Source organism: Podarcis pityusensis, assembly GCF_964106645.2.
Source record: "Podarcis pityusensis genome assembly, chromosome: 14".
Classification (NCBI taxonomy): Eukaryota; Metazoa; Chordata; class Lepidosauria; order Squamata; family Lacertidae; genus Podarcis; species Podarcis pityusensis.
In genome coordinates this window covers 22,919,301-22,936,900 of record NC_138039.1, presented here as the reverse complement: position 1 = coordinate 22,936,900, position 17,600 = coordinate 22,919,301, and the positions used below count along the sequence as shown (strand labels likewise).

General features: G+C 41.7%; 3 protein-coding genes across 15 annotated transcripts in view; 1 reads left to right on the top strand and 2 right to left on the bottom strand.

Annotated features, from left to right (window-relative positions):
• Positions 1-8,124, bottom strand: part of LOC308462473 (hydroxyacylglutathione hydrolase, mitochondrial) — a 25,821-nt gene extending 17,697 nt beyond the window's left edge. Inside the window, exon 1 of one of the 2 annotated variants that reach the window (XM_080980139.1) lies at positions 8,039-8,124. Coding sequence is in view for 1 of the 2 variants with exons in the window: in XM_080980138.1 (XP_080836264.1) it covers positions 3,786-3,858 (73 nt within the window). In the remaining variant the exon portion in view is untranslated. Of the gene's footprint in view, positions 1-3,785; positions 3,945-8,038 lie in introns of those variants that run through there. The other variant, XM_080980138.1, reaches the window with a different exon arrangement.
• On the top strand, positions 3,983-7,348 carry FAHD1 (fumarylacetoacetate hydrolase domain containing 1). Its single transcript, XM_080980143.1, has 2 exons — positions 3,983-4,120; positions 5,256-7,348. Exon 2 carries the CDS (start codon positions 5,370-5,372, stop codon positions 6,039-6,041), a length of 672 nt encoding a protein of 223 aa, XP_080836269.1. The 5' UTR covers positions 3,983-4,120; positions 5,256-5,369; the 3' UTR covers positions 6,042-7,348.
• Positions 7,045-17,600, bottom strand: part of MEIOB (meiosis specific with OB-fold) — a 22,102-nt gene continuing 11,546 nt past the window's right edge. For 11 of the 12 annotated variants that reach the window (XM_080980136.1, XM_080980127.1, XM_080980130.1 and 8 more), the window contains 9 exons: positions 16,849-17,044; positions 14,065-14,165; positions 12,117-12,169; positions 11,917-12,012; positions 9,869-9,970; positions 9,009-9,162; positions 8,432-8,621; positions 8,039-8,125; positions 7,045-7,517 (listed from right to left, as the gene is read on the bottom strand). In XM_080980136.1, the coding sequence (XP_080836262.1) occupies positions 7,377-7,517; positions 8,039-8,125; positions 8,432-8,621; positions 9,009-9,162; positions 9,869-9,970; positions 11,917-12,012; positions 12,117-12,169; positions 14,065-14,165; positions 16,849-17,044 (1,120 nt within the window). In that variant the 3' untranslated portion in view covers positions 7,045-7,376. The remainder of the gene's footprint in view (positions 7,518-8,038; positions 8,126-8,431; positions 8,622-9,008; positions 9,163-9,868; positions 9,971-11,916; positions 12,013-12,116; positions 12,170-14,064; positions 14,166-16,848; positions 17,045-17,600) is intronic. The other variant, XM_080980129.1, reaches the window with a different exon arrangement.

Below are 17,600 nucleotides of genomic sequence, written 5' to 3'. Positions count from 1 at the left end.
TGGCCGAGGGAGCCGGCGTACAGGTCATGTGGCCAGCGCACAGAAACGCCGTTTACCTTCCCGCCAGAGCGGTACCTATTTATCTAATTGCACTTTGACGTGCTTTCGAACTGCTAGGTTGGCAGGAGCAGGGACCGAACAATGGGAGCTCACCCCATCGCGGGGATTCGAACCGCCGACCTTCTGATCGGCAAGTCCTAGGCTCTGTGGTTTAACCCACAGTGCCACCCGCGTCCCTTCACTATACTACTATACTACTATAGTATACTACTATACTACTACTACTTTATTAATTATAATAATTTGGTGGTGTCATCGCCACTAGAGCCTTTTCAGCGGTGGTTCCCTGGTTGTGGAATGCCCTTCCTAGTAAGGTGTGCCCATCTCCATCATTACTAACTTTCAGGAGGGATTTGAAAACATTCCCATTTACCCAGGAATTTGGCAGCTGGAGAATGCAGTTTCTGGCAACCTTGAGATCACTGGGTGGAAGAATGTTTTTAACTGCTTTAGATGTTTTTTAACTGTAACTTATTTTAGATGTTTTAATTGTAATACCCTGCCAGTAGTTAGGATATTGATGGCTTCTGGGGTATCAAATGCATCGATTAAGTCTGATGTCAGTCAGATAGCTCATAGCTTTGGCTGTTTCTGTGTACAACTCCACAAACTGGCTGGGGGAGTTCAATCCACATTTCAAGTTGGACTGCCCCTGTCAGCTATCGCCATTACCACCTCAAAAAACCCCACCGACTTGTACTCAAACTGGTGGAAAAAAACCCAGATCCTTCCCTTCTAGTTTCCTAATCCCAGACTACAGGACTGTGGTAATTTTCAGTCTCAAAGGGAAAACTACCACAAACAGCTTGATGATGTTAAGCTGAAACTAACATGAACATCATTTGAACTCAATATTCATGGGAACTTGATTTTTTAGTGTGGCAGCACCTACACTTTGGACCTCCCTGCCTAAAGATATCAGGCTGGCACCTTCACTGTATTCTTTTTGGCCCCTGCCAAAAACATTATTGTTTAGACATGCTTACTCAGACGCTTAGAAAGTTGATGCAAGTTTTTAATTTGTATTTAGTCTATTGTTATTTTAACTTTCTGGAAGTTTCAAATGGTTGTTGTTAATTTTACATGTTGATAATCTTCTTGGTTTTTTTTGTAAATTACTTTGAAGGGTTCTTTTTACAATCAAGTGGATTTTTTTAAAAAATATTTAATAAATAATAAATAAAAAAATATATTTTTAAAAGACTTTTTGAACACAGAGACTTTGCCTCATTTTAACCAAGTCTGTCTCTTCTCTGGCGCAATTTTGCTACTGGAAGTTCACATGAACTTGTTGTATCATGTATTATGTGGTCTGTGTTACAGTAACAGAGCACACCTGCAAACACTGGCCTGCAAGCACTCCAATTGGAGAATAGCCTCTACCAAAGACATCAAAGACTTTGAAGCAGCACAAACTCAGGATGAAAGGAAGAAAGGAGCTAAGAGGAAGGCACGTTTGGAAAATCCTCACTGTGATCAACTCCCATCGGGAAACCTAAGTCCCTACTGTGGAAAGGACATGTGGATCCAGAATTGGCCTCCACAGTCACTTATGGACACACTGTTAAGACCATATTTATGAAAGACAATCTTTGTCAGCTACGAGTGATTGCCAAAGAAGAAGAACAGAGCACACGGTGCGTTCCACATTCCCAAATTCAATAAAAAGGAAAAATATTAGAGCTACCTTTCCATCTTACAATGGGCAGCAGATTTTGTTTATCACACTGTAAGATGATAAACGATTCCTTCCTTCAGGATACAGGCATGTGCCCCCACCCTGAGAAATAGCTCCACTATTCTACAAAGTACTTTGTAAGCATCCACTTGTCTCCTTAAACCTACTTTGCTCTTCTCCCCCATATTTAATATCTTCCAGAAGTAGAAGTGAAATTAGTTTCCTTTTCAAAATACTCTTTTATGAAATTTGCTCTTGAATATTATCCACATATTAAGTACCTATGGTACTTGACAACATTTAGAGGCTAACATGCAATAGACACTGTCCAATTGCAAACATGCAATAGTATGTAGAGGCCAGGAATATTTGATAGCTGGCATGTGATCATAGCATTTGAGAGATAATGTGAAATGGCATTTAATACTTCACAGATGACAGCTTGATGAGATGTCACGCATGCCCATACAATCAAGAAACACCAGACTAAGTTTTGTTTAATGTCAAAACACGATTTCAGACTTTTTGGGTGGCAAGACAGGAAAGCCCATCCAATTTCGTTGCAGGTCATTTTCACTCAGGCTTGGCGATGCCTTGTTGCAGTTTTACCCAAATCTGCTGCCCTTCAGCAGTTTTACACTACAACTCCCATCAGCCCCAGCCAAGCATGGCTGTGTTCCCATCAGCCATGGTATCCTATCTGCTTGCTGTATGGGGCTGATGGGAGTTGTAGTCCAAAACAACTGGAGAACACCTGGTTGAGAAATAAAGGTAAAGGTAAAGGGACCCCTGACCATTAGGTCCAGTCGTGGCCGACTCTGGGGTTGTGGCACTCATCTCGCTTTATTGGCCGAGGGAGCCAGAGTACAGCTTCCGGGTCATGTGGCCAGCATGACAAAGCCGCTTCTGGCGAAGCAGAGCAGTGCACGGAAATGCCGTTTACCTTCCCGCTGGAGCGGTACCTATTTATCTACTTGCACTTTGACGTGCTTTCAAACTGCTAGGTTGGCAGGAGCAGGGACTGAGAATGGGAGCTCACCCCGTTGCAGGGATTCGAACGGCTGACCTTCTGATCAGCAAGTCCTAGGCTCTGTGGTTTAACCCACAGCGCCACCCAGTTGAGAAATAAGGCTGAGCTAATTCCTGTTCAACAACTCGCCTCCACCCTGTGTCTATTGAGGCTGGTAACTTAAGCCCTTGCGAGTTTGGAGGGGAATATGGCTTCAGGGGCCTTCAGCTGCTGACCGCCCCCGCACCGCCAACACATTTAGCAACTTGTGGGTCAGTCTCACTCAAACGTCATTGCACCAGGGACACCATTTTTGCTACGTATAATAAAATGAAAGAGAAGGTGGAAGAAAGGAGAGAGAATGCGTGTGTCTCTACACTGTATGCCAGGCACCCCCAAACTCGGCCCAGTGGTCAGGGATGATAGGAATTGTAGTCCCAAAACATCTGGAGGTCCGAGTTTGGGGATGCCTGCTGTATGCTATACACGTTCTATATTCGTCGAAGTGTTATAGATACTCCCCAAGGGGGGTTCTACTTCATTCAGGTCGCCCAGATTCTCAGTTAGAGATCTGCAGCCTCCGCACCCACAAGACAATTCCCAGCGAAAAGGAATAGCTATAAATAGATACCAGTATGCGCGCACTGTAAATATGTCCTGAGAAAGTGTGTCTATATTCCAGACTGGGTTTAGGGGGGGGGGTGTCTGAAGAGGTTTGAGGGTCTCCTGCCTTACAGTGAAGATTAACTTATTTTTTAACTCATCATTTAAAAGCCGAGTGTCATGCAAGAGATTTCATGCGGTTTGCAATTCGTGCTCTGCGGGCGACCAGAAGGAAAATGAGCGGCTTGGCGAGCTAGGGGTGTCCGCGGAGCGCAAGATTCCCTCTCCAATAAAGGACACGTCCAAGAGAAGCTGCAAGAGGATCCTCACCGAAAAAGGCGCTTTTTCAATAATAACTTTTAACAAGATAACGGCGCTCCAAACCCTGCAATGTTAAGGGGAGGCGACGCTTCCTTCTGCTGCGGCTCCACTTACCCGATCGGAGCCCCAAGAACAACACAGCGGCTGCGGCAGCGGCGCCGATCCTCCCTCCGCCCCCGCAGACCATGGTCCAAGGCGGAGGCTGCAACCAGGCACCCTCCGCGCCCCCTTACACAAGCACCGGCCGGGCGATCTGTTTGGTGCAGATGCCTTCCAGCCCCTTTCCCTTTGGCCCCTGACCCGTCTCAGCCAGCCAATCGCTTCCCCGGACTCTGAGCCGGGCGGAGCATTTATACGTTTGGAGGACAGGCTGGCGTCCTTGCAAAAAAAGCGAGACAGGCGCAGTGGAGTGGAGGTTCTTTTCCTTTAGGGATGTGTGACTGTGAAAGGTAAGCAGGCTTGCAGCGGGCGCCTTTCAGAAAATGAGACCGCCCTTGCAGAAGTATCTGTCGCCGGAGGCGGCAAAGGGTAAACGGTTGAGCTAGGCCTTGCTAGGGTATAACAACAGAAATAACGAGTCTTTGAGCGCACGCAAAGTGCCCCTGTTTAGGGAAGTAGATCTCTTACGTGATGAAGCAAGGCTTGCCCAAACACCCAGAATATTTCAGGGCCTGGAGTCAGCCTGGCACATTTAAAATAATTAGAAAGTGCATTTGAGAAGGGGTAAAATCCACAGAATCTTAGCCAACTGAGTGGGCAGGGGGACTCGAGGGACAGATTTTTTCTTTTCTTATTGTGACTATTATACATGGGTGTAGTGAAGTGGGGACAGGGAGAGGCAGCTGCCCCCCCCCCATAAATAAAAATCAATAAAAATACATAGCAAACTGTGGTCCTGCCCCCCCCCAAAAAAAAATAATGGCTACGCTCAGGCTGTTATATTTGGAGATGTTCTAGTTCTGACTACTTGCCTTGTTTAGGATCTGTGACTGAAAACTGATGCCAGGTATCTGAGCTGGACAGCCATAAAACAGGGAGTCCCAAGCTTTCACCCATGTTCCTGCACTTACAATCTACTAGTGATTATTACAGTCTGGTTTGCTAAGCTATGATGTGAATAAGCAAGTGTGCTGGTGCAGTGAGAAAATCGTGCCTGCCTTGCTCCTCCTGTTCCTTTCGTGCCATGGCTTTGTGTAACGTTTGAACCTGGGATGATGATTTGTCTCGCTTCAAGCAAACCATGAACTGTAACCAATGTGTTTTTTGCCAGCTGCTCATGGATCGTTTGAGGGAAACACCACAAGCCTGGGTTCGGATGTCATGCTAAGCCACACCATGTCTTAGGTAGTATGTTGGGGAAGTAGCTAAGTGGCCAGGATTTTCTCACTGTGGACTGCATCCTTGCTAGTTCATGCTAAACTATAGCTTGGCTTAGTATTATGTGTGAATGAGGCTAATGCATTGTGAAAGTACAAAGAATGGGCTTGACAGCTGTATTGAGAATTTCTGGTAGCAAAAGAAGCTGAATGGGAAGGAAATGTATGAGTTTTACCCACGAATCTTTGTTTTATTTTTCTCCCCAAGCTGAGAAGCAAGCAGCTATATTGAAGTGAAGAAATTGTGTCTGTTGCAGCAAAGGTCTAGCTGCCCTACTCAGAGCTCATTGTCCTGCAGAAGTATAATTGTTGAGAGGGGGAAATGACTTCTTCAAAGCCTTTGGCCAGGTTCTGGGAGTGGGGCAAGAACATAATCTGTGTGGGGAGGAATTATGCAGAGCATGCCAAAGAGCTGAAGAACACCCTCCCAACTGAGCCACTCTTCTTTCTCAAGCCATCATCTGCCTATGTCAGGGAAGGCTCTCCCATCATCCAGCCCTACTACTGTAATAAGCTGCACCATGAAGTGGAACTTGGGGTGGTGATCGGGAAGAGAGCCCAGGCAGTTTCCCAGAAAACAGCAATGGACCATGTGGCAGGCTATGCCCTCTGCTTGGACATGACAGCCAGGGATACCCAAGAAGAATGCAAGAAGAAAGGGCTTCCTTGGACAATGGCCAAAGGGTTCAATACCTCCTGTCCAGTCAGTGACTTTGTGCCCAAAGAGAAAGTCCCAGATCCACACCAGTTGAAGATCTGGCTAAAGGTAAATGGGGAGATGCGGCAAGAAGGAGATACATCAGACATGATCTTCTCTATCCCCTACATCATCAGCTACATCAGTGGAATTGTCACGCTGGAAGAAGGGGATGTTATCCTAACAGGAACTCCAAAAGGGGTTTCTGCTTTGCAAGAGAATGATGAAATAGAAGCTGGGATCCAGGGGGTGCTGAGCATGCGGTTTCAAGTAGTTCGGCAGAAATGCCGGCCTTGATAGGGGATGTTTCCTTTTACCTTAAGAACAGATTCAAATTGTAGAGCAAAGGGACACTAAACCATTCCTTTCCTGTGGGACAGGGGAGACTGGGAGCTTAGATTCTCCTTATATAGCAACCAAGTAAAATTGGCTTTCCCCTCATTCAGGTTCTAGCTTCTTCCACATTGACAGACAGAGTGAGAGAAGGGCTGAGAGCCCATCTTGTTGGGCATTTGATATATGCACAGTGTTCAGGCATCACACTAAGCCCTAGCATAAGAAGGACAAGTCACAACAAGCCTCAGGCTTGTACACTCTTTGCTCTCCTCTTTGGTTCTGGTGCAGCATCAAGTAGTTCACTTTCAGTTTAGGTTAACTGCAGCTTGCTGTCATCCAGACCCCCCAAAACTGGTTAATCTTAACTATGGTTTGTTGAACAAAGCACACGCCAAACCATAGGTTATGAAGCTGTTTTTTAAAAAACAAACAATAGTTAACATTAACCTGGTTCAGAGAACACACTAAACTATGGTTTGAAAGTGAAAGCTTCCAAATTATTGAGGGACGTGCCGTAGGAAGAGGAGGGAACATGCAAGCTTATACTCACTGTGGCTTATACTTGTCATCATAAATGATTGTGTGGCCTTTCTGAAAAGCGCAGCCAAAGAATGTAAGAATTATTCTTTTCTACCAGACTAGACTGCTTTTATAGAGTTCAACAGGGAAAATTATATTAAAATATACACATACAAAATGGAAATATGGTGAAATTTAGAATATATTTTGTAATGAAGTCTGATGCAACTGTATACTAAGGTGTAAATAAAACAAAACTTCTATCTACTTGCCTCAATAAATTTCGGACACCCTGTATCATGTGACTGTTGTCTGTGAAATAAAAAAACTTGGCATTTATAGTGTTCAATGTACTTAATCTTATTTTGTCTGAAATCCCACAGAACACAGTTCCTGCTTTTCATATAATATAAAATTGAAAGAAATAGGCTCACAGAAAAAAACATAAATTTCATAAGTATATTTTTACTCAAATATGTTATACATGGAATGAAAACTTTGTTTTAAAAAGAATGTAGATAGTATATCTAGGTCTCTTGAGTCAGACTAAGGCTGCCTTTGCCAGCCTTGTAAATCCACCATGTTTTGGACTAGGTCTCATCAGTTCCAACTGTTGGGAGCTGGACACCAATTTGGTGACGGATGGACTAAGGTAAACTCTTCCTTAAATGATAGTACACAGTTTTAAAACATGAATGATAAAGCACACTTTCTAGCATCTTTGCAATGAGAATGCAACGCCCCCCCCCCGATGTAAATTCACCATATTACAACAACTTAGACTCCTTCCAGCTGTTCTGAAGCTGGGCAAGGTAGGTCTTTTCCAGGCAGATTTTGACTGGCCTCCACAGGATCTGCTAGTTTGCAAGAAAGCAAACTAACTCTCAGTCCGGTTCGTGAATTGGGCGAAATAATAACCTATAGAAGTAAATTAGATTTTTTTTTATTAAAAAAAATACTTCTCCAAAAAATACAGTTTGCAAGAAGATAATGCAACTTTATATAAATTTAGAACTACATATTATGTGCAGTGGCAGTTTGAAGGAGAAGATGGGCAGGAGAGGGCTGTTAGTCCTTCTGACCTTGTTTTCTCACAGAAAATCTTCGCGCGCGCGCGCACACGCACACACACTAGCTACTTTTAACTTCATCCACTTGGATGAGCAGTTACATGCAGAAATCTGTTATCTACCAGAAAATGTACAAGCTGACAATTCCCCCACCTGCCCCTCCAAAGTTGGTTGGTGTTGCCTCCTGCAGAACTTGCTGGATAAACTGATCTATATTATTGGCAATCATAGAAAACACCTTTTTCAAATCTCAGTTCTTGATTCACTAAAAGAAACTTTGATAATTCCACCAGAAGATGTTAATAGGGTGAGGGTTGTCATGGAGAATGGTGCTCATTTAGGTGTGTATTTCCTTATTTCTGTACTTACTTTAAAATAAATTTTGCTTCGTTCTAGAAGAAGGTGCCATTTTAGGGCTGTTTTTTGAGCCTCTGTCAGAGTCTGGAACTCCTGGACCTAATGGAGTGACCACAACTTAATTGATATGCAATGCACACAAGCATGAAGTGAAGCATGAGTCAAAAGGAAGATGAGTGTTTTCAGAAGTGCATACATACAGTACGTTCACAGCAAAACCAAGCAAGCCTTGAAGGGTCTTGAAAGATCAGTAAATTTATTGTAGCATAACTTTTTGGGGGCTAGAGTTATTTCATCAGATGCAGTACTGGTGCAATGCATTAAACCTCAGGCTCTCGATTGGTTCTAAACACAACCTGAACCATAAACCTGAGTAGAAGAGATCAATTTCTAATACATTCTTACCGTGCAGCCTAAAGCTTCTTCAGCCACTGTGTCTGAGAGATTGCAAGAATGGAGAGTGCCTGTGTGGTCTGTCAGATCAACTAGTACATCAAAGCTGGCAAAGAGTAGTGTGGCATCTGAGGAGGAGACAAAGCTGCTACAGAAGGAGCATGAGTTTGTTCTTTCATTGACCACATAGTGGCACTTGCTACTGCAGAAAAGAAAAGAGGGCAAGATTTTAAATGAATGAACGTGTGTTTAGTTATTACGCATCTAACATACCTATTCATTATATCTGATGAAATTGTCACATTGTTTTTATATGCTTTTTGTTTAATTATGAGTGTACAATAATAGAATGTATAATATAGAATAGACATGCTATCTTGGCTCAAAGGCAAGAAAGAAGGATGACTGAAGAGCAAAGAATCTTTGGACATGCAAGTTAGATAAGGTTAGAGTACTTCGGAAAAGGCTTTGATGCTGAGTTAGGAGGAAAAAGTGGTTTGAGGAATAGAGAGATTGAAGTTTTTCAAGCTGATTTGGAATGGGAGTGAGGAGCAGGATAAATGTCCAGGACACTTAATGAGGTGCTTACCATCTGTTTCGTATTATTTTAGTTGTCTCATTATCAATATTCAGCGTAGAAATGTAGGCAAAAATAATGCCATAGAAAGGTTCCAATTTTCCCTCATTTTGCAAAGCTTTAATCTTTAATTGCTCCACTGTATAAACATCAACTATTGCCTGTACTAAAGATAACAGGAAAAAGAAGTAAGATTGTCTTTTAAAAAAGGGACTTGATCTGAAGTTTAAAGACAGAAAAAAACTTCCCACTGACTAGTGGACTTTGGACTTCAATAAAATATAGTTTACCATAAGAAAAAAACATTTAAAATCATAATATGTCATTGGACAGAAAATACTCTGTTATTCATTTGGATTATAACCAGAACAGTTAAACTTTAATTAATTTTTATGATTTCCCAGACTGAAGTCCACTCTTTATTCTCTGAGCCATGATAGCTGAACACTTCCCTGTTTATAGCATACTTCCCAGTTAATAGTTCTCAGAATGGCACGCAGCATCAAATGGATTGTACATGAGAACTTTTAACATACATTTGCTTCTGAAGTATGTGGCAATAACTTTGAATACATGCTGTCCTTAAAAAAATCCCAGTAAACAAAAAAGTTAGCCTGTGTTCTGAGAACTGTTTGCATTTAGAAGGGTAAATCCAGAATTGAGGCCTTAAGCAATATATAGCAGTCTATCAGATTATTCAGATACCTGAATCTAGAACCATGGAAGGCACCACGTTGAGCTGCATGAAATGGAAGTCCACCAGCCTCCGAAAAGCTCATACCAAGAACAAACTTAGTTGGTCTCTAAGGTGCTACTGGACAATTTTTTTAAAAATTTCTATCAGATTAAAGGACTACTTGGTAAACACTCACCATTTATGGAATCTCTGAAATGATCTCCCATTTCATCATCCAAATCTAACATTTCTGCACTTTCTCTTATAAAGTTGTGTAGACTGATTGCTTCTGGTGTATCTTGAAAAAATATTTTTCAAAGCAGTATTAATAAAGGTAAACTTGCATAATGCCAAAATAGTTTGTGGGAGTTTTTTTAGCTAAATGGTTAGCGCCATGTATTTGGTTGATGTCTGCTACAGAAAAGACATTGCTGTAATTCTTTACACACAAGGCATTTGGTCCATTGATGTCAACAGGATTTACTTCTGAATTAACACATATAGGATTGTGTTGATAGAGATGAAACCTATAAGACCACCTTATAGTAAAGCAGGTGGCTGATCAATTTATGTATTTTCTTACACATATATTCCACCTTTCTTCTGTCATGGACTCCGAGGTCAGACCCAGACCTGCTTAGCTTCAGCAAGGTGGTGGCCTCATGTGCCTTAAGATCATACATTGAGATACCATCTATCCCAGAATTGTCTAATCTTTCTGGAAGTATCCCTCCATTGTTATAGGCAGAGGTCTTTCCCAGTCATAATACATTATATCCTTTTTAATAAGGACATGTGGGACTGAAATTTATTTATTTATTTATTTATTAAGTAAGCAAGTTAAGTATACTGCCCTTCATTTGAGGATCACAGTGCAGTTTACAGTATAAAAGCACAAATATACATAATAACAAAGGAGCAATACCCCGTCCTAGTTTAAAAGGCCATAGATTGTTTAATTAGGCAAAGGCCTGGGAGAAGAGGAATGTTTTTGCCTGGGACCTAAAGATATGTCATGAAGGCACGTATTTTCTATACAAATATTTATTTATAGATACATAGAGCATTATCAATGTGTATGGTGCCTTACAGAGGACAAGAGGACAGGGTACTACTCGGAATACTTGCAATCTATAATTCATCACAGGGAGAGACAACTGGGAGAAGAAGGAAATGGAGGCATGGGTAAACAGGAACAGAAAATGTTTCTATTAAGTACTTAGTTTACAGCAGGGCATTGGGACTAGGAATTCTACCAAAAGCTTTATAAAAGATGGGTTTTGAAGGAAAAGGGGGAAGTAGCATCTCATTTTTTTAGGAGGTAGCTCCAAGAGTGAGTGAATGAAGGAAGGAGCACATCTCCAGATGGCTGAGTAGTGTGAGGATGGTAATGACATAAAGGTAAAGGTAAAGGGACCCCTGACCATTAGGTCCAGTCGTGACCGACTCTGGGGTTGCGGCGCTCATCTCGCTTTATTGGCCGAGGGAGCTGGCGTACAGCTTCTAGGTCATGTGGCCAGCATGACAAAGCCAATTCTGGAGAACCAGAGCAGCACACAGAAACGCCGTTTACCTTCCCGCTGGAGCGGTACCTATTTATCTACTTGCACTTTAACATGCTTTCGAACTGCTAGGTTGGCAGGAGCTGGGACCAAGCAATGGGAGCTCACCCCGTCGCAGGGATTCGGACCGCCAAGCTTCTGATCGGCAAGTCCTAGGTTCTGTGGTTTAACCCACAGCGCCACCCGTGTCCCACGGTAATGACATAGAATGGACTAAATATGGGGAATAAAGGAAAATTAAAGAAAGCCAAGGCTTTGTGTCTGTTCAACAAGATGGATTGTAGCATTGTGAATAGATAAGGATCATAGACTGAACACAGGTGAGGGTTTAGGAGGAAATAGAAGTTCAGATGGAACTTTTGAAATGTACAAAGAAGAAAAAAGAAAGTACTGATAGATATAGAGCTGGGCACTTAGTAAAACAGGTGGTATTAAACTATTGCCATAAAGAAACTCAATGTTGTAAATGGGCAGGGAATTATTCTGTAGGTTTTAAACAAGTAGAACTGTGTTTAAAGTCCTAAGCCATCATATTTTAATGTTCTAAGCTGCCCTGAATACCAACTTGGGAGAAAGATGGAATATAAATATATTAAATAAATAGATAAATTTTCAGTAAAAGCATTAGGATAATATAAGGCATTCTATGACAATTTAACAAGGTTTTAGAATTGTGTCTTACCAGGATTAGTAGTAATGATGGATTTTGAGAGTACAGTTGCAACCATGCAATTTCTAAATTTGTCAAAATTTATTCTTACATCTGATGCAAATATTACTGGGAAGAAAAATATTATTTATTATTATTTTGTTATTACAGGCAAAGCTTTACATGAGTGATAACCTCAGCAAAAATACTATATATAAAAAACTGAGAAGTACCTGTTTCTCGTGGCATCCAGCTCTGTGCAAGCTGGATAGATTCATTGTCCCAGCTAGAAAAATAGTAGCATTCAATTAATACAAATGTTTATTTGTTTAAAATGTTAATATTTTCTATTTGTGTTGATAGAATATTTTGACACTCTTGTATCAGGGCAACTTCCAAATATTAAAATGATACAACAATATAAAAAGTAACAAATGTCAAAGAATCATAGAATTGTAGAGTTGGAAAGTACCCCAAGGACCATCTAGTCCAACGCCCTGCAATGCTGGAATCTCAACTAAAACCTACGTGGCAGGTGACCATCCAACCTCTGCTTAAAACCCTCCTAGGAAGGAGAGTCCACCACCTCTTGTGGAAGTTTATTCCACCGTCAAACAGCTCTTTCAGAAAGTTCTTCCTGAATTTAATCAGGATCTTCTTTCTTGTAACTTGGATCCATTGGTTCAGGTCCTAGCTGCATTCTGTATTGGTTGTAGTTTCTGAATCACCTTCAAAGGTAGCCCCATGTAGAGCACATTGCAGTAGCTCATCAGGCCCTGGAGATATGAATTCATTTAAAGTAGCTCAGTGTTCCTTACCACCACCTTTTCCCCATCTTAGGTTGCAGTCCCCTACTTGCATTGTTCATTCTGTAATCACCAGGTTGGGCACTGCTTTTCCTTTGGTTTAAGGCAGAATAGGTGCTGAGCAAATTGCTAAATAGACATATCTTACTCTGCCTCTGAAAACAAGCAGTCACAAGCACTCAGGAAGGGAACTGCAGAGCAAGTGTGGAGGTCCTATTTATAAGAGGTTGAGACCTGGATCAGGGAATCCCTCTTTATGAGGCATATGCTGAACCCAGACTATATAAGCATAAGAGCACAGGTCAAAACTATACAAAAAGCATCATGGCTGTGACCAAGTGGCTGAGTGACTAAGGGAAAGTGAGCAAAATTATAATACTTGTGGATTCAGATGTCAGTCTTGCACGCAGCAGGATGTCTCATGCATAGCAGCAGTTGGTCTGCACCTAACCAATTTACATTCCAGTTTTTGAAATGTTAACCTATATTTATATGTTGAGTGTGTACAACCAGAATAAAGCTTGTTTCAAAATTCAAATTCAAATCCCCACACATGCAGAAGCTTTCCATTCTCGTCTATGAAAATGTATGTTCCCAGAATGTTCACTAGCTGATAAAGATGAGAGCACCTTCTATGTTCATTGAGCTTTATCTGCATATTGGAACAGCAGAGCACTTGCAGATCACAACTACTAAATTGTGCCTTGTGGCTTCAGAACATGGAAATGTCACTTGGCCCAGACACAAGAAGGACTGAAAAATTAAAAGCTCTTTTTCTATCCATATTCTTCCCTCTCTGTCTAGGTAATCTGGTTTTTCTAAAAGAGCAGTGGTGTTTATTTAGTTTTCTCTTGAAAGAGAAATCTTAACCAGGGCTCCTCTTACATTCTTAATACAGTATTTGCTACACGTTCTCTAAGAAATTTTTTGAAGCATTTTTAATGTATAAAAGTCTTGATGATAAGCATTTATACGAAGGTTAATCTATAGTTGCTACTTGACAATATGTTGCTTTGAACAGGTATGATCATCAATGGTCTCACTGACTAAATGGCTTATTTTATTTCCTCATCTCCACATGACCTTTTGTAATTGATTTGCAGCTTTGTTTCACTCTGCCTCTCCTTAGGGAAGAAATTGTCAATAACTCATAGAAATGGGTAATATATTCAAGACCATTCTATTGGACAGCCTTGTATGTTATAGAAGTTAATGGATATTGCTGCCATTAAATGAATGCTGCTGTATCATCAGAGACACCACACAATTAATAAGAAGCTTCAATTAATGATAGCAATATGTACTTACGTTCAGTGTAGCCTCTTATTTTTGTATTAATGGGTATAGTTGGGTTGTGATTTAGAATACACCTTACCATATCATTGCAAAGGAAGACTCAGTTTCATCATACAGCCTTACTTCACATCTGTGACCCTTTCGTCTGTCCGAAGTAGTGAAGTACTTTGGTTCTCCAACCTTTGTAAAGTGAACAACAAATGATTTGCAATCTTCATCTTGCGCACACACCAACCTTGTCAAAAGCAATAATGTATCCCCATATTTATGTCTCTGCTATCTATACCAGTGAAGTCTGGTCTATTAGACTGCCTCACTTTGCCCTTAGCCAGCTGCCACCTGACTCCCTTTGTGGTGTTATAGATTGGGGGGACCCCCCAAAGCCTAGAGATTAAAAAATGGTAGAATTTTGGTTTTTGGAGTATTGAAGGGAAGAACTGGAGGCCAGTGGAAAAGTACAGGCTAAGCTTTCTTCCAAGCCAGTGCCTCACCTGGGATAGAGACATTAACATGACAAAGGTGTTGGTGGTCCATTCTAAGAGGAATCTTTGGCCTGAGTAGACAGATTGGCAGGGTAGCTAGGTGTGGGGTGACAGGAAAAAAGTGTTTTAGCAAGGTGTGCTGGGAAAAGGAAGGGAGAAAAAAGACTGAGATGCATTTTGGGCGGGTTGGCTAGGAGAAATACTTTTGCCTCCAGTGCTATACTGCTATGGGGAACAACCCCCTCTTGAAATGACCTTTGTGTAAAATCTGGACTCCCTTCATGCAGACTGAATGTGTAAATATGTTGATAAACCATATTTCTTAAAGGTACAACAGTATCCACCATGTTTTCAATTCTCCAAAGGAGCACAACCCCAGGATGAATGCCTCAAACCCCCTGTAATCTTGCTACCGCTCGGTAGAGAGGTGGTGCCCAGCTTTTGTAATTGCACTTACAACAGGTCCGGGGGGGGGGGGGGACATTGGCTGCCAGCTTCTTCCCCCTTAGTATCATTATTGCTCTTGTAGGGAGGAAGGTGGGGACAAAACTAGAATGCGTTGGGTTTGCCTGCCACTGGCCCTGGTTTTGCCTACTCTTAGCCTCCCTGGCTTCTGCCCCAGCAGTCACAATGGGTAGTTTCCACCACTGGTCTGCACTACAAACACTTCAGCAGGGCTGGCTGCAATTAAAGTCTCTCGGTATGCATGTGCACCTCATTCTTCACAGAAAAATGAATCCAACGAAGGACTTGCAAAATGGTAGGGCATTGCTGAAGGAGAGTAAGCAGCTCTGCACCAGTTTATTGCATTTTTACATTCAAAAGACTACATGAGTACTCTTGCAATAGAGTAGAAAAGCAATAGAGTAGAAATTTACCATAGTAACTTTCTAAGAACTGCACACTGTAAAGAGAGATATAGATTACCAAACCCCATGTTTTCCTCTGAGGCACTTATAGGGGAGATAACAGTGGGTGAGAGTGGGTACTTAAGCCTCCCTTTGCTTGCTGATTCCTATAAATGTTATTCATTCCTTATTGCCTGCCCTCTTCCAACTGGGTCTCCAAAATAAAAAGTAAGCCCAACTGAATTCTTGAAAATCAGCTGGAAAAAATGATATTTGCAGGAGATAATCACTAACTGGTGGCGAACATAAGGCTGGAGACTTGCAGATACCCCCCACTCTGGTAAACATATGAAGCTGCCTTATACTAACTCAGGTGAGACCTGTGGACCATATAGTCCAGTACTGTGTACTCTGAGTAGCAATTGGGCAGAGAGAGGTATTTCTCATCACTTGTAGACTCAGCTTTTTTTTTAACTGAAGATGCCAGAAACTTGTATAGACAAGTGTGATTTGTGATACCAAGTAAGTAGCGCAGTTTGATAGATTTGGATGGCATTTGCACACAGCAATCACCATGGCATTTAGCATGGTATTGTATAGGTCCTGCTAATTGCAATGGGGCCTGTACAAGAGAACATCTTAATGGATTGTGCCCTCGTTGAATGGAGTATGTAAGAAAGAAAACTTAAAGTGTTTCATGTTCTTAATGCTATATGACAGCAATGTTTAACCGCCACTGTTGGAGGCAGCATATTCCTGAATATCAGTGGCAAAAGTGCTGTTGTGCCGATGTCATGCTTGTGGGCTTCCCTTAAGTCAGAGGTCAGCAAACTCTTTCAGCAGGGGGCTGGTCCATTGTCCCTCAGACCTTGTGGTGTGCCAGACTATATTTTGGAAAGAAAAAAAAGGAACGAATTCCTATGGCCCACAAATAACACAGAGATGCATTTTAAATAAAAGGACACATTCTACTCATGTAAAAACACGCTGATTCCCGGACTGTCCACAGGCTGGATTTAGAAGGCAATTGGGCTAGATGCGGCCCCTGAGCCTTAGTTTGCCTACCCATGCGTTAAGTATTTGGTTGGCTACTATGAGAACAGGATGCTGGGCTAGATTGGCCTGTGCGCTGATTCAGCAGGGCTCTTCCTACGTTCTTAAGAGGACAAAGATGAAGGGTCAGTGAGACATGTGCTAAATCAATAAACCAATTTAGCATTCATGCTTAATCTTATAGTTAAAAACTAATCTGTGTGTGAATGTCAAAAGACTTTAAATAAACTTCCTTTTATTGTGCTGTTTCAGGGTGCCAGCCTAGGTACATGAAGGCTTTGTGAAATGTGCTGTTTATGAAATTTTTCATTAATATTACTTGCAAACCTTCCTTGGCATTAAATCAAGCCAACTGGCTGCTGACCAAGACAAAACGAGACAACTCCAATCAGAGATGGTCCAATAAATCCTTAACTATACATAAATTAACTTGACCACCGGGCTACAGTAGAAGCTCTCCAATATGTTTTTCTGACTTACCGACTTGACAGCTGCAAGAATATTAATGATTCTTCCTTCCAGGCTCTGTCCATTGGCTGCAATGTCCGCCAGAGAGTAAAAATCTTGAGGGTTCTTCACAGGTAGATTCAACAGGGACAGTAGTTTGGTGTCAACTTCATAGTGGGGACAGATTTTAACCACGGAATGATTCTCACTGAGGAGCAGTTTGTAGCAGCTGACATGCACAACACAAACAATACTTTACTCATCACTACTAAAGGCTTTTTCCTATATGACAAACTCTGAATTGTTATGGGTTATTGTAATACTGATGTTATACTGAAGTTGTGAAAAGCACTTTACAATTGATACCAGAGAATAGTGGCTTCTTTGTACAAACAGAAGTCAAGTCATTGGCAGGCAGAGTTGACACTGACACCGCTTCATGGGGTGGGGGGAGAAATGGATGATTAACCTACTCTAAGCTCTGGAAGCAGATAGTTCTGCATATTTTAGTGTTGCAATAAGAAATACTTTTGACATTGCAATTCAGCTATCTGTTGTGAGTAACTGAAGGTACTTTAAGAGCCGTTAACACCTAAGGTTGCTCAAAACAAGACTTGAAAAAAGCTGTAATTCAGCAAATACAGGGCCAGTGTGATGTAATTGATAGAATCCCCATGCAAATAGCCATCAGCCAATCTTGGGCCACTCACTATCTCTCTGTCTCACAGAGTTGGTGTGAGTACAACTGCTGCAAAACCACTGCAAAACTTTGGCACCAGTTCGAA